This window comes from Macaca thibetana, chromosome 14 (assembly GCF_024542745.1).
Source record: "Macaca thibetana thibetana isolate TM-01 chromosome 14, ASM2454274v1, whole genome shotgun sequence".
Lineage (NCBI taxonomy): Eukaryota > Metazoa > Chordata > Mammalia > Primates > Cercopithecidae > Macaca > Macaca thibetana.
The window spans coordinates 29,125,058-29,150,071 of NC_065591.1; the positions used below are offsets into that span (position 1 = coordinate 29,125,058).

Here is a 25,014-nt window from a genome sequence, read left to right on the forward strand (position 1 = left end):
GGGTTTACGTACTGTATGAGAAGCACAGAAGCTGTGGATTCCTAGCATAAATCATCACAGATAGCTCATCGAGCTCTTACTTACACAAACCAGGTCTCCCTGCCTGAACACTTCTGTGCATGTCTCTCTTCTGCGATACCACTTCTCCAGAATTCCACAACCAGCAATTCTTTTCCTGAACCAAAATAATTTGATACTCATGGTGCACCCTTCCCAGGAGGCGTCACCATTGTGGTGGTCACAGACAAAGCGGGCCCTCGCTCTTTTACAGGACGGGGTAGAACGCCCTGGGTGTATGTGCTTACATGGTGGCATTTCCGTACTTTCCTCCAGACTGTTCCACGGGCTGAAACATCAGCTCTGCGGCTCTTCATTTATATTCCAGTCTCGACGCTGCACTCCACCACCCCACCTCTCTCCCTCCTCCCCTTTCCTACCATGTGATACAATTCCTCTCCCCCTGGGCGTCTTCCGGCTCCAGTCATCACTCTCACTTAGGCAAACCCTTTCTATGGATTTCATTCCCCTAATTTTCTCCCATAAATCAATCCTCCCTTCCCTCGGCCACTGCTGCTCTGTCTGGATTGTTCCTCTAGTCGTTTATTCATTTCATCCAATTGCATATTCAACGAATGGTTGTTGAGTGTCTACGATGTGATGGGTACCGGGGACAGAACAGTGAACTAGAGAGGCGGTGGCTTAGTTGGGGCTGCTCCAACAAAATACCATGGACCTGGTGAACAAAAAACATTTATTCCTCATAGTTCTGGAGGCTGGGAAGTCCAAGATCAAAGTCCTGGTAGAATTAGCATCTGGTGAGGGCCCGTTTCCCGGTTCACAGACAGTGTCTTCTCATTGTGTCCTCACACGATAGAAAGAACGAACGTGCTCCCTTGTACCTCTTTTCTAAAGGCATCAATGAGGGCTCTGCCCTCATGACCTAATCACCTCCCAAAGGCCTCATCTCCTAATACAATCATACTTGGGGTTAGAATTTCGACATATAGAATTTGGGGGAGACACATTCAGACCCATAGCAGGCAGTTTAGTCTCACTTCTGGAGGTGCAGACTGGCATCTGGAGGTGGGCTGTTGGTTTCAAAACTGGCACCTTCACCTACTAGCTAAGTGACCCAGGGCAAATTAACTAATGTCTCTGGGTCTTGTTTTCTTCATTGGTAAAACGTGGATACTCATCACTGCCTCATGAGGTTCCCACAAGGTTTCTTTTTCTTTTTTCTTTTTTTAAAATTGCTCTTTTCCCTACGCTACCTTAGTCTAAGATCTCACGAGGTTTAAATAAATAATATGCATAAAGTGCTAAGGAAAGTGCCTAGCACATACTAAACACAGGACAGTTTCCAATGAGTACAACTACTGCCACAACTATTAGTATCTGTGGAGCAGAAAATATTCTAGTGAAGGAGATTGGCACTGGTTCTCTGCAGGAGAGGTGTGTGGTGTTACAAGGTCACCCAGTGAAGAAGAGATCGGACCATTAAAAAAAAAATGGTTGTTACAGCATCATACAGCTTTGGCTTGTCCCAACTAAATATAGAGAGAGGGACAATCACACACTACTTGTGTATTTGTTTCCAGACTAGAAACATAGCCAAGGGAGTCTATGCAGTGTATTTATTTAAAACAGCAGACAAAGGTGCCAAGACAATTCAGTGACAGAAAAATAATCTTTTCGATAAAAGATGTTGGGACAACTGGACATCCACCTGCAAAAGAATGATGCCTAATTCCCACCATACATAAATATGAACTTACAATGAATCATAGACTTAAAAACAAGAGCTAAAACTACAAAACTCTTAAAAGAAAACACGAGAGTAAATATTTGGCACCTTGAATTAGGCAATGGTTTTTAGATATGACATTAAAGGCATAAGCAACAACAACAACAAAATAGATGAGGTGGACTTCATCAAAATTAAACCTTTGTGTGGCAAGTGATGCTGTCAAGAATGTGAAATGACAACTCAGAATGGAGGAAAATATTTGCAAATCGTATACCTGATAAATGAATTGCCTGAAGAATTAATAAAAAGAACTCTTACAACTCAACAATCAAAAGACCTCAACTTATAAATGGGCAAAGGACAGCAACAGAGATTTCTCACAAGAAAGCATACAAGTGCCAATAAGTACATGAAAAGATGTTCAACATCATTAGTCATTAGAAAAATGCAAATCAAAACTACAATGAGATATTATTTCACACCACTAGGATAGCTATCTTCAAAAAAACAGAGAATAATAAGTGCTGGTGAGGATGTAGAGAAGTCAGAACCTTCACGCACTGCTGGTAGGAATGTAAAAGGTAAAACAACATAGCAGCTTTGGAAAACAGTCCAAAATAGTAGAAAGCAGTTCTTCAAAGAGTTAAAACAGAGTTCCCACATAACCCAACAATTCCACTTCTAGCTGTACACTCATGAGAAATGAACACATATGTGCATACAGAAAACTTGCACACAAATGTACATGCCAGCCTCATTCATAATAGCCAAAAAGTGAAAAAATCCCAAAAGCTGATACATACTATAGCTTAGAATCATGAGTGCCCAACCCTTTGAATGTGAGGACTTTTTTGCTTATCTTTTGTGGTGGATATCATGAAAATAATGCACGAACTTTTTTTTTTTTTTTTTTTTAAGCTCATCAGCTATCGTTAGTGTATTTTATGTGTGGCCCAAGACAATTCTTCTTCCAATGTAGCCCAGGGAAGCCAAAAGGTCTAAGTTACCCATGGTTAGATGAACCTTGAACACGTTATGCTAAGTGAAAGAAGTCAGTCAGAAAAGATCACATATTATATAACTCTATCACTATGGAATGTCTAGAATAGGCAAATTCATAGAAACAGAAATGAGATTGGGACTGCCCAGGGCTGAGGGAAAGGTGCAGGGAGATCATAGGGAATGACTGTTTGTGGGTATGGGGGTTTCTTTCCGAAGTAATTAAAATGTTGCAAAATTAGACAGTGGTGATGGCTGTCTATGTGAATACACATTGAATCGTGCACTTTAAATGGGTGAATTAATATGGTATATTAATTACACTCAGACCCATAGCAGGGTTTAAAATAAAGCTGTTAAAAAAACCCTAAAACAAAGTAATATACTTATTGACCGATACCTTTTGTAGTGGTGCTCAGGACCTCCAAATTGAATCCAGTTCAGTTTAGGGCTTCTACTTGGCAGAGAATGAGGTATTTTTCTCTCTCTCTCTCTCCCTCCTTCTCTGTCTCTGTCTCTCTCTCTCTCTCACACACACACACACACTCTTATTTCCTCACTTCTGTTTGGAGACATGTGTGTCAAATGGCACAGTAGTAATGTGCTGATACCATATACAATGCCATGCAGACGTTTCCCTCTAATCACTATGCCGTAAGTTAATTTTTTCCCCTTACAAGGAACATGATGAAAACAGACCTCAGTTTTAGGGTCCGAAGAACTGGGTTCCCATTCCCAGTTCTTGCCATTTCCTAGCTGTGTGGCCTTGCACAAATTACATCATCTCTCTGGGTCTCCATTGTCTCCTCTATAAAACAAAAGAGTTGATCTAACACCTTTCAACCGGAGTACTCTTGGTATCTGGGGTGGGACAATTCTTTGCTTTGTAAGACTACCCTATCATGGGGGACATTAAGTTTCCCTGACCCTATGATTAAATGCCAATCACGTCTCCACCCCGACGCCAACACTGTGGAACTCACCATCCACATTTCCAAATGCTCTCTCTCAGCCCCACATTTTTCTACCACCTTTGGTTAAGGATCCCTATAACTAGATATTCTCCAGGGCAACTCTTCTAGCTCCAAACACACCTTGATGCTGGCCTCGGTGCCTTCTCCTTTGATAACTTCTGCCTCACACTCACTTCCACTCTCCAGATCTTTCCACTAATGTTTATAGATATCTTTTTTTTTTTTTTTTTTGAGACGGAGTCTTGCTCTGTCACCCAGGCTGGAGTGCAGTGGCCGGATCTCAGCTCACTGCAAGCTCCGCCTCCCGGGTTTATGCCATTCTCCTGCCTCAGCCTCCCGAGTAGCTGGGACTACAGGCGCCTGCCACCTTACCCGGCTAGTTTTTTGTATTTTTTTAGTAGAGACAGGGTTTCACCGGGTTAGCCAGGATGGTCTCGATCTCCCGACCTCGTGATCCACCTGTCTCGGCCTCCCAAAGTGCTGGGATTACAGGCTTGAGCCACCGCGCCCAGCCTGTTTATAGATATCTTACATAATAATCTGAATTTTACCACCATATTAGCAGCTGGAGGGTTGGCACAGCGGAGAACCCACCATTTAAGGCATCGAGGCCATCACTGACACTGCCCCTGAATCAGAGCAGAGCTGAAGCGGAAGCTCAGTCGCAGATACCACAGCAGCCGCGGCTGCCACGCTGCCCATCACACTGTCACACTGGGCGGGAACCAGGCAGCCAGGCAACAACCAGTTCAGTTCCAGCTCTGCTGGGGTGTTCCGACGTTTTAGGTTTGTCCTAGTGGAATAATTCTGATAATTCATGGTATGGTTCAGATCCAAAACACAGTACTGAAATATAGAAAGTCACCACGGTGGAAATGAAGAGGACAATGGTCAAACCCCGATCGGTTCAGAAGTCAGCAAACGAGTGTAGTTCTTTCTAGTTTTTGCTTCTGTTTCAGTTCACATCCTAGTTTTAAATATAGTATGTATTAAATATGATGTGAAGTCAGATTTTAACACCCTGTAAGTGTGAGAATTTTGCAATTCTAATAGAAAACACACCATAAATTAGTATAAGGTGACTCATCTACACCAAATGTCTCAAAGTGTGATTGTCTAGAAAGGATCACTGATCTCAGAGGCTCTTTCCTCCCTTTCCTTTCAGATTCTACCTCACAACTTTTGCTCTGAATAATTACTTAGGCAGGCCAGGTGCGGTGGTTCACGCCTGTAATCCCAGCACTCTGGGAGGCCAAGGCAGGCAGATCACCTGAGGTCAGGAGTTCAAGACCAGCCTGGCCAACATGGTGAAACCCCGCCTCTATTAAAAATAGAAAAATTAGCCAGGCATGGTGGCTCACGCCTGTAGTCCCAGCTACTTGGGAGGCTGAGGCACGAGAATTGCTTGAACCCAGGAGGCAGAGGTTGCAATGAGCCAAGATCGCGCCACTGCACTCCAGCCTGGACGACAGAGTAAGACTTCATCTCCAAAAGAAAAAAAAAAAAAAGAAAGAAAAGTTATTCAGACAATCACAAGGCAAGTCTTTGTCCTGATAAATAATCAAAGTATGGTTAATTTCCCCAAACTAATCAAGACTTACACGTGGCTTTTAAACTAGTGCTAGTCTTTATTTTTTTCTTTTTTTAGTCTCCACCCTTGGTATCTGAGGTGCCAATCACTAGAAATGAAGAGAACCACATAAAGCAGGGAGGGTCCAAGGATGCATCCCGGGTGCCTAACACTGAATTAACAGAGGCTAGTATGAGACTCAGCTCTGTTATTTGTAATAGAGTCTCTCTGAACGCAACTGGGGGAGTTGTTATAGTGGACACTTGAGACAACAGAAGCGCCTTCTGAGCATCCCCCCATCCCTGCCTTCCTGGAACAGGGTCTGTTTCACCCCCAGCTCTGTGTGAACATTCCACTGGTATTTCCTTTTTTTGTTAGGCCAGGAAGCAAGATGCCAGATGGAACCAAGCTGGGACCGTGGCTCCTTGCTGGTAGGCAGGAAAAAGAAAACCCTTGTCAGCTGTCGGAGACACAGTCCCCTGGAGAACCCATCTGGTGCTTCAATTTGGTGTTTTTCGAAAGATGGAATGGCTTGGGTGGGTAGCTCTGATGGTTGCTCGTTACATGGGGGAATGGTGGCCCACAGGGAATGGAACCCACACTTACGAGTACCTGCTAAGTGCTGGAAGGCCCTTCTCACATTTCCTCCCAGCAATCCCAGAGGCAGTCCTGATTGCCTTTGTGTTGAAGAGGCTCAGAGCGGTTAAGTAACTTGCTCAAAATCACAGAGTTACTAAGTGGTACAGCTGTCTGACCTATCCAGAGCCTGGGCTCTTAATGTTTTATATCATGAATATGTTAATATACATGCTAAGGTAAGGGGGAGGCCTTGCAAAATCAGCTTGCTCCTGAAATTTATACCCAAAGCTTGAAGGATTTTATTTTTAAAACTTTCTCACATCTAATGTTCTCCTCTGTATCCTCCATGCCTAGCACAGGCCTGGCACACAGATAAAGGAAAGGTATCTCAGGCTTCAGTCTCATGCCAAGGAAGTGAGGGACCAGGGACTCAGGCTCAGCTTCCATCAGAAGCACCATACACAGCCTTGTTAGATGATGCTTGAGGTGAGGAGGGACCGGGGCAACCTTTTGGGGCTGTGACTGTGGGGTGATGAGGAGTAGCTCTGTGTGACGGAGACATGACACAGCAGAGCCTGAGGTCAGTGGCCTTTCTGGCCTTCGTGTGCAACCTCAGGGAGTGGTCACCTTTGACAGAGTTCGGGAACACAAGGGTCACATGAATGCTCTCTTGGGAAATGGGGGTCCAGTGAAAGGTCCGAGCTGCCCCTAGGAAAAGTAAGACTCTGAAAATGGGTACCTATTAGCTTCTCTATCAAGACGAGCACACTGATGATGCAGCAAGGAGATGCCTTTTTATTGACTGAGATTCCAATCAGCAACTACTATGTAACAAATCATCCCCAAATTTAACACCATTTTTATCATCTCTCACAGTTTCTATGGTTTAGGAATTTGGGAAGGAAGCGGTAGTTCTGGTTCGGGGTCTCACAAGTCACTGCAGTCAGACAGTATCTGCAGCTGGGACAGCAGTGGAGGAAGCAGCCAGGGGTGGCCCAAGTATCTCTCTCCTCTCATTGGCCTCTCCATGGTCTCTTCGTGTAGATAGTTTGGGCTTCCTCACAATACGACAGCCTCAGGGCACCACATTCACATGGCAGCTGAAGCTTTCAAGAGGGGCATTCTGGACAAGGAAGAGGTCGTGTCGCCTTTTATATCCTAGTCGTAAAAATTACATAGCACCACTTCTGCCATACTCTACTGATCAAAATGGTCACAATAGCTGGCCCAGTTTCCAGAAGGGGGGGCACAGTCTGTACCTCTCGAAGGTAGGAGTGCCAAAGAGTCTGTGGATGTACTTTAAAACTGCTGCACTGAGGGTGGAAGAAAGACAGAAGCAACATGGCCGTGGATAGGGGAAAGGGAATGTACTGGGAAGAGAGACGCACCATGGAGTCACGTCCCCACAAATACACAGCACATTTCCAGAAGGAAAGCAGGCAGGCACTGGCCGACCAAGACGAGTTTGAGGAAACATCTATAAAAGGTTCTGTGCCACTCAGGAAAGACTGCCTGACAAATTAGCTAATGAGGACAAGGCATCTGTCCTTGGAGATTTCCTTCAGATGCAAACTGGCCCAAATTTGAGGCCAACTGACCTCTATGAAAAAAGCAAAACCAAAGTCAGATTCCTGTCATCCGCAGGAACAACTGTAACCCTGATCACACTCCAAAATCAAGATAAAAGCTTGGCTCTCCAAGGGTCACAACAGGCGTACAATAAATGAGCCTATGTAGGAAGAAATACATATGTGAAACACCTCTTCCACTTGACATTTGGGGCAAGAGATATGCGCAGTTGCTACAGGATGTTTCTCAGCCCTGACAGGCAGGTTTCTCCCGGTTGGCACTGCAGGGTGTTGCAGCTCAGACCCATTTCGCTTGCGTGAGCCCAAGGAGGGACAGCATGGACTGAGGGCTCTCTTTCAGGCTGTGTGAACTGGTGTCACTCACAGCAGAAAACAAATCTTCTAAAAGTCTTCTAAAAGTTCAGGAGTTGGTCAGTGCAAAAAACCTACACCCCATGCTACTGCATAAGCTAACCTTTGACCTATCAGCTCAGTCCAAAAGAGTCTGTGGCAAAGACTGTGGCTAATCAATTCCCAGTACCCATCCAATCTCCCTTTCTGCCTTCTCATAATATTACTGAAAGTCCTGACTATTTTGATCAATAGAGTATGGCAGAAGTTGGCTGGGCGTGGTGGCTCACACCTGTAATCCCAGCACTTTGGGAGGCCGAGGCAGGTGGATCACCTGAGGTTAGAAGTTTGAGACCAACCTGGCCAAAATGGCAAAACCCGGTCTCTACTAAAAATACAAAAATTAGCTTGGTGTGGTGGCGCGGGCCTGTCATCTCAGCTACTCAGGAGGCTGAGGTAGGAGAATCGCATGAACCTGGGAGGCAGAGGTTGCAATGAGCTGAGATCGTGCCACTGAACTCCAGCCTGGGTGACAGAGCAAGACTGTCTCAAAAAAAAAAAAAAAAAAAAAAAAAAGTGATGCTATGTGATTTCTACACCTAGGATATAAAAGGAAATATAAGTACCCACAATGAGAAAGAAAACATTGCTTAGCCTCCCTTGCAGCTAGGTGTGGTCATGTGAGTATGTCATGATCAGGCAACCAGATCATGAGTGAAAGTGATGTGTATAACTTTCAGGTCATCTCCTTATATATCAAGCTATCTGTCCTGGTCTCCCCCTTCTTGTTTCCTTTCTCTTTTTTCTTTTTTTTTAAAATTTCAGTCTTGCTCCTTCTGTACGTTCCCCCTTTCTGATAACTCAGAAATAGTAACCACTGTAGTGGTCTTGGAATTCCTGAGGAAGGGAGAGCTCCTTGTGGCCTAAACTGCTCATCTCTAGGGTATTCCAAGTAAGAGACGTTTTCTCATTGAAGGCAATTATTAAGCCATAACCTGCATCTCATTTTAGCCACTTCATGATGGGTTATCTTTGTTATGGCAGCTTACCCTATGTTCTAACTAATATAGAATCCCTGGGCCGCCTCAAATATTCTACACTAAGAAACTAATGTGAGAAAGAATCATAGAAGAAACCCTAGAAACTAGATCCCAAAAGTCCCCCAAAAGATGTACACATATCTGTCTTTCTGAACCTTTTCCCTGCCTTCCCATTCCTCCCTATTTGTCAGAGGTATGCAATGTAGGTCTTCCATGGCTCCATGTATGACTGACTGACACTGACCATTCTTGATAAAAGCTTGCAATCCACTGAAATCAGTTCAAATAAGGGAAAGGCATATTCTAGAAGACAGAGGCTTCACTGAAAAGGCAGAAACACTGGGCTTCCTGGGAATCTGGGAAAACATCTGAGAAAAAAAACAAATACTCTCTCCATCTCTCTTTTGGGGATGGCCATCTCTGGCCTCTTGGGCTGGCCTCTAGGTGGACCAGCACCCTCTACTGTGAATTCTGCCTTTCCCAGCTGTAGCTTCTACGTGACTGTGTCCTACCCTACAGAATGATTTGCTTAGCATCCTAAGGCTGATTCAGTCCTGAGTGTCTTTGAAAGAGACATTCTGATTTGCTGCTGGCCAGCTGTAAACCGACTAGGCTAGGATCAATTGTCCACTTAAGGTTTGGTCAACAGTGACTGAGATGGCAGGGAGGTGTCTTGGAGAGCAGAGGGCTGCCCCTTCCAAAGGTCACGAGTGCACGGTCTGGAAGTTGCTGAGGACAGGACAACTAATTCAACATACATTATGTACCCTGGCACTCGGGATGTATGGGGAATTCATGTATACTTTTAAACAGAAGGCCTTATGCAACATTTCTCAAGTTAGTAGTGGTCAAAGACATGGTTGTGTATTCTTGGTCTTTCTCTTCAACTAAAACATAAGCTACTAGAATGAAGCAGCTCCTAAGAATTCTCTTGACTCTCAGCACCTAGCAATGTGCTCTGCAAAAAGGAGGGTTTCAGAGTACCAGAGGTATCCATGTTGGCTGGATTTTGAAAATCCAGGAATAATGTTGCAACAACAAACCTGCATTAAAAAGGATGTGCTATGAGGATCCATTTCATAAAGTATGGTTTGCATAAACTTACTCGTTATTTCTCCATTTCTGCTGTAGAGGTACAAATAAATTTTCTTAAAGAAAAAAAGGAGGGTTTCAATAACAGCTGACCTACTGATGCAAATCTGAGCAGCAGACACATGATGAAGGGCACGAAGTCTCAAGGAACAGAACTAATGGGAGAAGATGGGTAAGTGTCATTTAGAGGCATTCCACAAAATGAACTAAAGATGAACCAGACTGGGCCGGGCACGGTGGCTCACACCTGTAACCCTAACACTTTGGGAAGCTGAGGCAGGTGGATCATGAGGTCAAGAGTTCAAGACAGCCTGGCCAACATGGTGTAACCCTGTCTCTACTAAAAACACAAAAATTAGTCAGGATTGGTGGCGGTCGCCTGTAATCCGAGCTACTTGGAAGGGTGAGGCAAAGAAGTGCTTGAACCCGGGAGGCGTAGGTTGCAGTGAGCCGAGATCGTGCCACTGCACTCCAGCCTGGGCAACAGAGTGAGACTCTGTCTCAGAGGGGAAAAAAAAAAGATGAACCAGACTGATAACGTGGTGGGTTTCCAGAGAGGAAAACAAGGTGGAAACAAGAAAGAGCTGCTTGGAGTACTTGGGGGATGTGACAAGAACTGACATATTTGCAACAGAGAGCACATTTCCACATTTCACTGGCCACACAACTATCAGGAAGTCAAACTGGGGCCAAAAAAAAAAAAAAGACATACCTGACTTGATTGAATAACCCAGGAAAGTTTTTCAAGCCACTTGTTGGAAGCAGGAGGGGGAGGACATCCCTTCCATGGTCACTGAGCTTCCCAAACCCTTCTCACCCCTAGAAATTCACAGGTCTACAATTCCCCGATTCCCCAGGCTCATCCTGCCACGTATACTAGCAGGGCTCAATAAGACACAAGGATAAGCAGAATGCTCACGGCACGGCATGCAGTGATAACGAGCGGCTCCTAGGAATTCCTTTTCCAGGGCTGAACATCTCATTTCTCCTGGGTTTCTTCATGTCTCCACCTTCTCCTTGGACCCTGCAGGGAGGGGGCCCCCAGCAGTCAGCCTCGATGCACCCTAACAGTTTCACGTCTCCCACTCCCCACACATACACATGCACACTTTGCTCCAGCCATACAGAATCTCTGTCTTTGGATATACTATTCCCTCTCTGGCTGGATGCCCAGCCCCACGTTTGTTTTCAGGTCCATTTTTATGTATTTGTAAAGACTGGGCAGCGATTTCATTTCTCTGAAGGCTTGCCATATCCCCCTAGGAAAAACCGTCACTCCTCGCCAGCCTCAAGCTCCCACAGCACGCTGCTCATTCCTCTATTACAGCATTTATCACACTTGAGGGTAATTATCTGCAGGCTATTATGTTTCTCCCTTGCAGGGCTGTGAGCAACTTTGATCTGATCTATAATAGTTTGTATTTCTTCCAGTACCTGGGTGAGACTGGGCAATTGCAGGCACTCTGCAAATGATGTGTGCATGAACGAAAGTTAGAGTCAAGAGAGTCGAAGGGTGTTGGGGGTCGGGGAGCTGAGAGCCATAGCAGTCGGTCCATGGAGGGATAAACGGCCCCTCTACAATCAAGCAGCACAACACAGCAGTCTTAGGGCTCCAGGAACTTTCAGAGCAAACGTGTACAGAGACAGCAAGCCCTACACCCGATCCCTGACTGCTCTGAAACTCAGTCCTTCCACCTCAGGAGGAATCACACTCTGCCAGGTGTCCAGGCTGGACTCCATCATTCCCCAGGGAGAGAGAGGCAGGACAGAGGCGGGGACCACCTGGGAGAGGGAGGAGGAGGGGAAACCTGTACCTGACAGAAATGGGGGAGACTAAAGAAACAGCCCTGAAGATTACTGCAGGAGCAAAGTGATCAGGAAGCAACGACTGTCTCTGACTGCAGAATCATTCTGACTTGCTTCTAAATGAAAGACCTTTCAGAAATCTTCGAACTCCTGCTGCTGTAGTTAAAGAAAAGGCAGCTTTTGTGATGCAAACACTCAATTACTAAGAAGAAAACCCCACCTGTACGGAAAGGCGGCAAGCAACCTCTCCCAGCCTCCTTCAGTTTCTTCCAACGGAGTCAGCATTGTTGCCTCTCAGCCCAGCTGGGCTTTCAAACTCTTAAATTAAAAGTGGAAAAAAGGCTTCCACATTCTTCCTGTTAAACGGACCTCCAGCAGTTTCATTGTATGAAAATCTACAGGAATTCCGTAAGGGTGGTGATTCTTTCCTACGGACTCTCTAATGAAGCTCTTGACATCACTTGGCAGCCACAAGGTTTGGCAGAAATACTGACCACCCTTCAAATTCCAGGTTGTGACATTTTTGGTTGGATCCCCTAAACGCAGACTACTATTTTTTAAAAATATAAAGCTTTTTCCCATCCATATTTGGAAAACTAAACTAAAATTAGCACTTCTTCTATCACATGCCCGGCACGATTTCTGTAGAAATTACCTCTGCCTGCTTAGTCACTTGGTTCTATTTGGCGACAGAAAAAAGCAAAGATCTCTCTCTTCCAAAAGCATAAGCTCTTTTACTCTCAATTACCCAGGCTAGTGGGGGGCCTGGAGCAGCAAAGTGGAAAGCAAGCACAATCAGAAAATAATACGGCAGATTCTCTAGTTCCACAAAATTAGTATCCCCATGGTGATACGCAGCTTGCTACTCTCATTCAGTTTGTCATCAAATCTTGGCGATTCTAGACTGAAATACTTCCTGAAGCCATCCCCCATATGTTCCCACTGCCACCACCTGCACATGTCTTACCTGTGACTTCCCACTGCCCATGGAAGAGAGTTCAACATCCTTCCCGTGGTTTCCCAGGCCTCCAGGCCACATAGGCCACCACGGACCACTCCAGCTTCCCCGCAGGCTGTTCTTCCCCTGTCCATGACAAAGATTCTCTCCTTGATCAAACTCCACTCCGGCTCTTCTAAGCTCTCTTCTCAAAGAGGCCCTAGCTTTGGGGCTTTGCGTTCCTCTCTGCATTGTCTGATTCTAGCTGAGCCCTGATGAGTCAGTTTAGCAAAATCCTCCATTTGCCACATGCTCACCCTTGGTATCTGATCCTGTTCCTCCTCCTTCACCATCCTCCCGGTGATGTCTGATCACCCTGGCCTGCCTTCAGTGAGAATCCCATTAGGTCCATTGAGTCAGAATCCCCCCTTACCCTGATGTTTCCTCTTAGTAATTTTCCACCCACTAACCCCACCCTACTGCTTGGCTAAAAATTCCCACTTTTCCTATTATATGTGGAATTGAATCCAGTTCTATACTGAGGTCTCTTTTCCCTGATGGCAACCCTTTTTCCAGATAAAGTTTGTTTTTAGCGCTTTATCATCTAGCTCTGGCTTTTCTTTGACATCCACCCCAGGGCAATCGTGTGGATCTGCCAGTTCCTCAAATGCATCACGCTATTTCTCACCTCGGGATCCGCTTACCTGCCATTCTCTCTGCCTGGAAGGATCCTTCTCCCCTGACCCTCCTCTCTCTTGTCCAGTTAACTCTTCCCCGTCCTTCTGGTTTCAACTTCAGCATCATTGTCTTGAGAAAGCCTTAGCACCCCACAGACTGCCCTGCCATTCACTTACAGAGTGTCCTGAGCCTGTCCTTGCAACCCCATTCCTCACGCTACCGACCAACTGAACACCCATTTTTACTATAGAATATGAGCTCTATCAGAGCAGAGACCACATTTGTCTGGCTCCCTATTACCGTTCTTCAATTCTAAGATACAATTTTCTTTTTACATTTTAACATTTAGAAATTGGAACGCTTTTTCTTTTTTGAGACGGAGTCTCACTCTATCGCCTAGGCGGAGTGCAATGGCGCGATCTTGGCTCACTGGAAGCTCCACCTCCCAGGTTCACGCCATTCTCCTGCCTCAGCCTCCTGAGTACCTGAGACTACAGACGCCCGCCACCACGCTCAGCTAATTTTGTTTTCGTATTTTTAGTAGAGACAGGGTTTCATCGTGTTAGCCAGGATGGTCTTGATCTCCTGACCTCGTGATCCGCCCGCCTCGGCCTCCCAAAGTGCTGGGATTACAGGCATGAGCCACCGCACCTGGCCTGGAATGTATTTTAAAAACAACATTGTACCATAATTTAATGGTCAGTATTGTTTCTTTCTCGGTAAAACATAAAATAATGATGGCTCTTACAATAGATGGCATTTTAAGATTTAGCAAAATTTGGTATGTGCCTTTAGTCTCCTGGGCATAGTGCCTAGCACACAGTAGCAATCAAAAATACAGTCATGCGTTGCTTAACGACAGGGATATATTCTAAGAAATGCATCATTAGGCGACTTCATCACGGTGTGCACATCATAGAATGAACTGACACAAAGCTGGATGGAACAGCCTACTACACACCTAGGCTCTATGGTACAGCCTGCTGCTCCCAGGTTATAAACCTGTACAGCGTGTTACTGTACTGAACACTGTAGGCAACTGTAACACAATGGCAAGTATTTGTGTAAACACAGAAAAAATACAGTAAAAATATTGTATTATAATTTCATGGGACAACAGTCATACACGTAGGTTGACTGCAATGTCATTATGCAGCACATGACTATATCTGTTAAATTACAGGCAGAGGCCGGGTGCGGAGGTTCACACCTGTAATCTCAGCACTTTGGGAGGCTGAGGTTGGGCAAATCACCTGAGGTCAGGAGTTCGAGACCAGCCTGGCCAACATGGTGAAACCCCGTCTCTAATAAAAATACAAAAATCAGTGGGGCATGGTAGCGGGCGCCTCTCAGCTACTTGGGAGGCTGTGGCAGGAGAATTGCTTGACCCTGGAAGGCAGGGGTTGCAGTGAGCTGAGATCACGCCATTGCACTCCAGCCTGGGTGACAAGAGCAAAATTGTCTTAGAAAAAAAAAAAAAAAAAAAGACATTTCCTGAGGATCCAATATCAATCAGTTTTGCTGTGTAGCAAACACATCTTAAAATCTCAGTGGTTTACAACAGCAAAGATTTACTGGCTTCTCCTGGATCTGCAGGTTGGCTGTGGCTCTGCTGGCTTCAGCTGGGATAGATCCTGAGCTGTGGGGTGGGTCCGGGTCGGTTCCATGTGCCACTGCATTCTCTTTGGACCAGCAGCTCCCAGGGTATATTTTTTTCCAGGAAGATCCCTGAGATGCAAGAGGCCATGCTGGTCTCATGCTGACAGCCAACATTCCACGGGCCAAAGCAAGCCCCACATCCACGGGGCAGGGACATTTCCTCTGGCCATTCTGCCAGGTCACACAGCAGAGGGGAGGAGTGAAGAACTGAAAGTAAAAATCCAGTCTTATCATAGACCCCATATGGAGGTGGTGGGTTTGGGGTAGGTGGAACGTGTGAAGGGACACCAAACTCCAAATTTCAGCAGTAGCTAAAGGACAGTTCCCTTGATGAACCATATGCAATATGCCCCTGGTCATTACAGACGCAGGACACAGAAGCCACAGTTAGCAGTGTTGGCCTCATTTGGTGACCCCTCTGCCTGCCAGCCCTAAGGACCCTCCTCCTGGGGTCCCCCACCTCTGAGGTTTTATTTGAGGTATCTATTTGAGAGGGTAAGGCAAGAAGCAGTCACTATCCCTAATTCTTTCTTCTCATAGATACATATATATTCACTGTGAGCCCAGAATCCAGCAATCAATCAGGATCAGTAACCACTAACTTAGGCATTAGAACTCGAAGGGGAAAGTACAACTGTCCAAGGTCCTTAGAACACAGATATTGATGGATTAGGCCATAGCTCTCAAAGAACATGGAAGGGTTCTGACTCCATTGACTCCAGGTCCAGGGCTGCCGTAGAGAGAGATAATGAGGTCTGTGCACCAAGTACAGAAAATGAACTTGAAATACAGGCTGGGAGGTGTCCTCCTAACCAAGCGTGGCTCTACCAAGTCCCACACCATAGGCAGACCAGGAGTTCTCCCTACCAAGGCGATTCTTTACCAGCAGCTCTCCTTACCAAGGCGATTCTTTACCAGCAGCTCTCCTTACCAAGGCGATTCTTTACCAGCAGCTCTCCCTGCCAAGGGGATTCTTTATCAGCAACTGTCACAGTTCCTACACTGTATCTAGCCTTTCCAGCCTCCCTTGGAACCTCACTTCCCTTCACTCTTGTACTCTGATCACTCTCCGGCAAGTTTCACGTCCTCTTGGCTATATTTTTGCTCTGGCACTTAGTGAATGTCTGTGCCTTGCTTAAGTGTGACTTCTCCGGGACTGTATTAGTTGGCTATGGCTGTTGCAACAAAGTATCACAGACTAGGCAGCTTAAACAATAGAAATGTATTGCCTCCTCAGAGGCCAGAAGTCCAAGATCCAAGTGTCAGCAGGGTTGGCTCCTTCTGAGGGCTGCGAGAGAGAATCTGTTCCGAGCCCCTCTCCTGGCTTCTGGTGTTTGCTGGTGATCTCTGCTGATCCTTGGCTTGTAAATGCGTCATCCCAATTTCTGCCTTCACCTTCACACGGTGTTCTCTCTGTGAGATGTCGGTGTCCAAACTTCCCTTTTTATAAAAACACCGGTCATACCAGATTACAGCCCCACACAAGTGACCTCATCTTCACGAGTAACATCTGCAAAGACCCTATTTCCAAATAAGGTCACACTCTTGAGGCACTGGGGTTTAGGACATCAACACGAGAATTTCAGCGGGGGAGGAGGACAATTCAACGAGGGGCCAAGGCCACTTCTATACCCCTGCATGCAGCCAGGGGCCTGGCACAGGGGAGGCAACCCCTCACCTACCCATTACCTCCCCACAGACAAAAATGCCAACTTGAAGAATGCATACACTCTCACAATCACACACCCCCCCTTGTCTTTCTCTCTCTCTCTCTCTCTCTCTCTCTCTCTCACACACACACACACACACACACACACACACACACACACACTTTTGCAGAAGGAACAGGACAAAGCTGTCAATGTTAGCTTCCAGTGAGGTGCCAAATCTCACAGCCAGCTTTTCAAATTCTCCTCAAGCCTTATCACCAGGATACAGCAAGCAAGATAAAGAAACTGCCAAAACACTTAATTAACTCTCCTGGCATTGGTGGCTTCTTGAGAAGAGCTTAACTTCCCGGCATTCCTCAGGAGGAGGGAAGGTGGACAGGCACATTATTCTTTTTCCTGGAAAGGAAAACTTTGGGAGTACAAAGAGAGGGAAAACGTGCTAGTCTTCAAACTAACCTCCCCCATAAATTCACAGGCCAAGAGTTGGACTGACCACTTGAAAGTCCTGGGCCCAGCTCAGTGTTACCAGCCAGCAGTCTCAAGGGGAGATGAAAAACACGAGTCTGTCCATTAGTGTGATGACCCGAGTTCCCATCCTGGCTCCACCACCTGCTCCCTATGCAGACTTGACCAGGAACAAACTATGTGTTCCTCAGTTTCTTCATCTAGAAAATGGGGGTGATAAGAGCAGCCACTCTCAGAGGGAATCTGTGAGAACTGCGTAGGAAAATACAATAATGGTTAGAATGATGCCTGACATGCAGTTAGTACTCCAAATGTTTGCTTTTTTTTTTTTTTTTTGAGACAAAGTCTCGCTCTGTTACCCAGGCTGGAGTGCAGTGGCGCCATCTCGGCTCACTGCAAGCTCTGCCTCCCGGGTTCACGGCAGTCACCGGCCTCAGCCTCCTGAGTAGCTGGGACTACAGGCGCCTGCGACCACGCCTGGCTAATATTTTTGTACTTTTTTAGGAGAGACAGGGTTTCACCACGTTAGCCAGGATGGTCTTGATCTCCTGACCTCGTGATCCACCCGCCTTGGCCTCCCAAAGTGCAGGGATTACAGGCGTGAGGCACCGTGCCTGGCCAATGTTTGCTATTCTTATAAATCCCTGCATGATCTTCCAAAGGTTTTACTGATCACTGTGACCTGAGTCACCACAAGCTCTTGGTGGTTACAGCAATGAGAACTGGGGCCCACCTGAGAAGTATTCAGTATGTCAGTTACCTAATGTGGCAGAAAAAAATTACCCCAAAACTTAGAGGTTTAAACAAACAAACATTTATGATCTCACAGTTTCTATGGGTCAGAAACCTAGGAGTGGCCACACCGGGCTCAGGGTGTCTTACAAGGCTACAGTTGGAGTGTCAGCCAGGGCTGCAGATGTCTTTGTTTGACTAGGGGAGGACCCACTTCCAACCTCACTCATGTGGCTATTGGCAGCTCTCGATTCCCTGCTGGCTTTGGATGGAGCTGTCCTTCAGTTCCTTGCCACATAGGCCTCTGAGTAGGGCGGCTCACAGTATGGCAACTGGCTTGCCTCAGAGAGTGGGAGAGAGCCAGTTGGCGAAGACAGGCAAGACAGTGGCAGAGTGGCTCCATCATCTAACCTCGGGACTCACAGCCACCACTTCTGCTGCATTTTCTTTGTTAAAAGCGAGTCACAATTCATACAGCCATGCCTTAGCATAATGATTCACAATAGTCAAAGGGTAGAGGCAACCTAAGTGTCCATCAATGGCTGAATGGATAAACAAAATGTGACATATACACACCTGAACACTACTCAGCTTTAAAAAGGAAATTCTGACACCGGCTACAACACGGATGAACCTTGAGGACATTATACTAAGTGAAATAAGCCAGTCACAAAAAGACAAATACGTGGAATATGAAGAGAGAGAAAAGCAGAATTTAAAGATATAAACTTCAAACAGCCTACAGAGGGACCCGCCATTCTTCTTAAGGGCAAGCAAATATCTGCTTCAGTAAAACACTGGGATGGGCATGGAAGACGGTGTTGCCTACACCATCAGCATGCCTAACCTCCACGTCTTAGACTTGGGAGTCTTTTCACTGAACGTCTTAGGGCACCATGAGTAAGTGAGTCCAGGACACATACACACTTAAGAATGACTAAATACTGTATGATTCCACTATATGAGGTACCTAGAGTTACCAAATTAATGAAGATAGAAGTAGAATGATGACTGCCCGGGGCCTGGGGGGAAGGAGAGCAGGGAGTTATTTTTTAATGGGTATAGAGTTTCAGGTTTGCAAAATGAAAACGTTCTGGAGATTGGTTGCACAACAGTGTGAACATACTTAACACTACTGAACTGTATACTTAAAAACAGTTAAAATGATAAATTTTATGGTAGACAAATTTTGACACACACCAAAAGAATGGGATCTAAGATCTAGATTATACCAGGGCATGAATACCAGGAGGTGGGGGTCATCAGAGGCTGCCTGCCACATTCAGTCAACATTTGTAAGGCCACCTGAGTGCCGGCCACCCCCAACATGTGCATGGCAGGACCTGCTAACTCTCAGATCTGTCCCTCCCACGGAGAGGTCCCAAGCAACAAAAAAACGATCGAAAGCCTGCTCCACAGCTCTTACTTTTAGAATTATCTCGTAAACAGGTTATGTTTCCAATCAATGAGCCCCAATTCAAATTCAGTTCCACCACAACCTTCTTTGGTCTCTAATACATCTCATATAGAATACAATGACAGAATAATGACTGCACTTTCAGGACCCCATTCTCATGCCCATTTCCTTACAGACTGTACTGTTAGTTTTCAAGGCCAAGGATAAGGAGGGGAACTAAATCCCAGATAAGGAGAGAAAGGAGGAGGGGCTCCCATAAACTGGTGTTGCTGAAGTGGAGAAACCACTATTACATACCCTAGTCAAATTGGAAGAAAATTATTTCAAGCATTCTCTTTCTGGTCTTGGAGCCAGTCTGCTCTACTCCATCAAGATAAATATGATAAAATGTCATTTTTTCCCACATAACTGAGAGCAAAGATCTATTTTTAAGGGCGACACACCCAGCAGAAGGAGAGAGAACAAAGTTTGACTAAGTGAGCTCACGTACAGAGGTGCTTAGCAGAGTACTCGGTGCATCGAAAGGTATTGTTAAGATGACAGTGGGTCAGCCGGGTACAGTGGCTCACGCCTGTAATCCCAGCACTTTGGGAGGCCAAGGCAGGCAGATCACGAGGTCAGGAGATCGAGACCATCCTGGCTAAACGGTGAAACCCTGTCTCTACTAAAAATACAAAAAATTAGCTGGGTATGGTGGTGGGCACCTGTAGTCCCAGCTAGTCAGGAGGCTGAGGCAGGTGAATGGCGTGAACCTGGGAGGTGGAGCTTGCACTGAGCCGAGATCACGCCACTACACTCCAGCCTGGGCAACAGAGCGAGACTTTGTCTCAAAAAAATAAAAAATTAAAAAAAAATAAGATGACAGTGGGTCAAATCCTGTGTGGCATAGGGCAATATTTTGTCTAGTCAAAATATCTCTGAGATTCTTCAGGAAAATACTGCATGGAGCTCAGTGTGGGTCAGTTTTCCCATAGCACTGATGCACTGAGGTTCCTTTGGTCAAGCACCAAAATGAGTTAGTCGGTTTGGACATAGAGGTTACATGATACAAGAAAACACACTCTCGATACCAGAGTCTCACTCAGGGCAGGGAGATATGTACACCCTATGAGGGACGAGGCTGTAGAATTGCAGACAGCTAAGGGAACTCCAGATCTGTCTCCCATCTCACACTCACTGCAGGGCAGATTCCCACTGAGGAAATGATGGAACTTTCTACTCAATTTAAACAATAATAATAATACTTGTTGTTATTATTTTAATAGATCGTAGATATCTGAACTCATGTAACTTAAAATCCTATACGGTGCAATATCACATAGGGTGCAAATTAAAACACAGCATTAATAACAACACGCTACTAAGAAGTCTTATCTAGTCTTCAGCACTTAGCAAATCCACTAGGTACTGAGCACAATGCCATGACACAGGTTCGGCGGGATTTGAGAGGCAACATGGGCACACGTCCTTTTCTTGTTACTCTTTTCTTGGGTAGCTCACAGCAATGCCTTCCACAAGTGGCCACCTTGTGGGGTGGCTGTTATACCATGAAACTGACAGGTGTCACCAATCACCTGGTGGGCCTTATTTTCTGGGAGCATGTGTATATGTAGCTTATTTGCTAAGGGGATGCCCTCTGGCTAAGGAAGGCACAAAGCTGCGATTCTAAAGAAGGTATCTGTCAAGAGTTGGGCTTCATGTGTATGTGTCCACCACTAACTTTCTCCATAAACCTCATATTTATGAGACGTGGAATATGGAGAGAGAGAAAAGCAGAACTTTAAAAAATAGGAGCTTTAAAGAGCCTATAGAGAGACCCACCATTCTTCTTAAGGGCAAGCAAAAATCCACTTCAGTAAAACACTGGGAAGGGCACAGAAGAGGGTGTTGCCCAAACCACTGACAGGCCTAACCTCCACATCTTACACTTGGGAGCCTTTTCACTGAACATCTTAGGGCGCCATGAGTAAGTGAGTCCAGGATACATATACACTTAAGAAACTGTATAGGCTGGGCGTAGTGGCTCACGCCTGTAATCCCAGCATTTTGGGAGGCCGAGGTGGGCAGATGACAAGGTCAAGAGATCAAGACCATCCTGGCCAACATGGTGAAACGCCATCTCTTAAAAATACAAAAATTAGCTGGGCGTGGTGGTGCACGCCTGTAGTCCCAGCTACTCAGGAGGCTGAGGCAGGAGAATCACTTGAACCCAGGAGGCAGAGGTTGCAATGAGCCAAGATCACACCACTGCACTCCAGCCTGGGCGACAGAGCAAGCCTCCATCCTGCCCTCAACCAAAAAAAGAAACTATGTAAGAAATAATCTCCATAGAAAATGTTCCCCAATCCTTCCTATCTATGCTAATACTTACTTGATTTTGTATTCTTGTTCCCTATTTCGTGTCCATCACTGGCAAGACATTGGCATGTTTGGTTTTATAAAAATTTGATCTGGTATACAGGCCACCAATACATTGCATTCAGTCAGAAGTTTGGAAATTTCTAGGCAAATGGCAGGATTATAAACCTCTCTAAGGTGAGTGGAGAATGGTGGAGCTCAGCCTTCAGTGTGCATTAGAATCACCTTGAGGGCTTGTTAAGTAAAACACAGATGGCTGGGCCCACCCTCGCCAGTTGATTTAGCAGATCTGGAATGGGAACTGAACAACTGCATTTCCTGAGTTCTCATGTGATGCTGATGTTCCTGGACTGAGGATTATACTTTGAGAACCCCTGTGAAGGGTTGACCCAAGAAGGGCATTTTCCAGGCAGAGACAATCAGAAGCTAATTCTCTCCAAGACTCGCTTCCCACAGCTGTTCTCTGCACAAATCTTAGCAAAGTCTTTGCCAATACACATTTTTGTCTTTTCTTTCCTGTGGACCTCAGGCATATAGATTTGGATTGACCATAATCCTTGGTTTGTGGCCCACTCTTACCAGTGGTTACGTATGACCATCTGTTCGTTCAGTCATTCATTTTTAATAACACCAATCAAAATAAAAGCTAGGACCTTGAAAATAACCTACACCTAACCACATGGAACTTATCCATCATCTATCCTACCTCCCAATATATGAGTTCACCAGCTAAGCAGTTAACCATCTTTCTCTTACTTTTCTTTTTACACTTTTATTAGATATAGAAACTATGGTACAATCATACAGTGGAACACTGAACATCAGTCAAGACAAACAATCTCCAACAACAAACAAGAATACAGGTGAATCACAGCAACATAATACTAAGTGAAAAAAGGAAAGATTACATACAGATGATATCTATCAGTTTATAACATTAGAAATATATATTCTTTCGGATGCCTTAAAACAGATGTGCATTTTAAATCTTAGTGTTTCTAATCACTGAAGAAATACTAAAAAAAGAGTCCACGAGTAAAGAAATGTACCCGGTCAGTTTTAACAAGGGAGGACATGACCTTACCCCATTGTGTCCTCCTCAGACTCCCTAACAAAGCTCGTCCTCCAGCTGCATCCTTCAGCTTCCATGAAACAGCCCCAAATCAAGAGCCCAGACACAAGGAGGCAATTCCCAAAAAAGGAAACGAAGCAGTAAACAAACATGAGGGGGAAAAACGTGAACTCTGCTCACAATCAGAGAAATGCAAATCAAAGCATTTTGGGAGGCTGTCATTCTATGACTACCAAATTAGCAAAAATGGAGAAAAAAAAATAGGGCAGCAGTTGTGATGCCTGTGAATGTCTGTGATAGTACAGTAAAACTGTAAAACCGACACGCACAATGATGTCAGCAATGTAAACTAAAAGACAAACAAACAAACAGCTGCATGCTGAGGTGTGACGCATACCTGTGCAGACATCCCACTCTGGGGAGTTTATCCCAAAGAAGTCATTCAAGGGAAAGAAACAACCTGGACTGCCCCAACAAGGCAGTGCCTCAGAAAACCACAGTAGGGCAACGTGACAGTATGTAATACAGTTGGGGCATCTTACAGTTTCGAAGAGAAATGTATACATGATATTTAATTCAGGAACAATACAAAATACAAAATGGTAGGTGTGTTGCAGTTAAAGCCATGTAAACACGGGTACCTACCTGTACAAGGACCGCAAGGCCGAGTGCAAAAACATAGCTATTGTGTTTGGAAGTGGGGACGGATGTTGCTTTCTGCCTTTCAGTGTGTTAGTGTGTTCCGTCACTGCAGTTTGGTGTTGCAATGATCTTTTTAGAGCTTGAGAGGTTCCTACCTTGAGAACTTTCACAGCTTTCCTCATCACTGTTGTCTTGACAGTTATTCTGTCCATCGCAGATGAAGCTCTTGTCAATACAGAGGCCGTTCTTGCAGTGGTAGCGGGCGGTGGAGCAAAGCAGAGGGTTTGCTGCTGCGGAGGGAAAACATAGCACATGACCAGGGAGGCCAGCAAGTCCCCTTGGGGACCGTGGAACGTCTTCCAGCCTGGGGTGTGTCCCGCTCAGGAAGCAGTAAGTTTATCTTCTAAGCTGACACACTCAAAGCCCATCCTGGAAGACTGGCCAGCCAAACCTGGAAACAAGACTTACTCTGCCTCATTCTAAAACTTCTTGGGGGTCTTTGGAGAGCTCTGCCACTCCAGTTAAGTCAGTCTGCTTAATAACTGAATATTTATGCCTTTCAACACCTGCAACAGGAATCTCTCTGAGATGTACTGAATCTTGGTTTCGTCAACATTTACCTTTTTTAGTGACAGCACAGGGTCATTCTTAGGAACATTAATTTTTAGACCAGGCTATAATACAGGGCTGCCTTTGGCTCCTTTTTAGAACTTTCTAGTCTCTTTTTAAACTATCCTAGGCTGTTGTGCTTTTGGAATTCTTTAAAATTTTTTTTTCTATTTTTGTTTTTTTATTTATGCAAATTTTGTTACATATATATAAGGCATGATGTGATCAATTCTGTTACATATACATAAGGCATGATGTGATCAATTCTGTTACATATACATAAGGCATGATGTGATCAAGTCAGGGTATTCAGGTGCCCATTACCCAAGTGCGGTACTTTTTTGTTAAGTATATTCACCCTACTCTGGTTTCTTTTTATCTCACTGTGTTTGTATCCTTTAACCCACTTCTCTTCATCTCTTTATCATCCTCCCTTCCCCGAACTCACCCTTCCAAGTCTCTGGTCTCCGTTATCTATTTTGCCACTCTCCACCCCCACGCTCTCAATGCCTCACCTGAAATGGTCAACTTGAAGGCTGGCCAGCAGACACTGAGGGGTCTGGGCAAAACCTGAACCTCATGCACATATCCTGGAGGAGGCAAGAGTGAACGGCTGGTAGCATAAGAGACACAGGGAGCAAAGCCAGGACAGAAGGAGTAGCTGAGGCAGGGATTGACACCTCTCTGCCACTGGGGAAGTAATGACAGGATCTGATCCCACAGCTGTATAGGATGCTTCCAGTTCTCTAACTACGCAGCAGCCTTTTAATTCCTCACTTATTCCTTATGACTCACTAAGGTAAACTGAGTAGCCTCAATTTCTTCTTTGCAAACAAAAAAGCCGATGAACCTAGTTGGTCAGTGACCACTTTCCGAGCAGCTCCTCCATGAGGCTCCTATTCTGGGAACCTTCTGAGACCTCAAAAGAAATGACAGATCTGCGCCCTCCCCTTAAGAAGAAGTGTGACAACCAGCCAGTACAAGGTCAGCACAAAACTATTTAACAACACAACAGCAAATCTCCACAGAAAACCAGTATTTCTATGGTA

The 25,014-nt window shown here is 45.4% G+C and overlaps 1 protein-coding gene across 3 annotated transcripts in view; it reads right to left on the reverse strand.

Moving 5' to 3' along the window:
• The window catches only part of LDLRAD3 (low density lipoprotein receptor class A domain containing 3), a 285,609-nt gene that overhangs the window by 105,821 nt on the left and 154,774 nt on the right, over nt 1–25,014 (reverse strand). For 2 of the 3 annotated variants that reach the window (XM_050759446.1, XM_050759444.1), the window contains one exon: nt 23,512–23,646. In XM_050759446.1, the coding sequence (XP_050615403.1) occupies nt 23,512–23,646 (135 nt within the window). The remainder of the gene's footprint in view (nt 1–23,511; nt 23,647–25,014) is intronic. The other variant, XM_050759445.1, reaches the window with a different exon arrangement.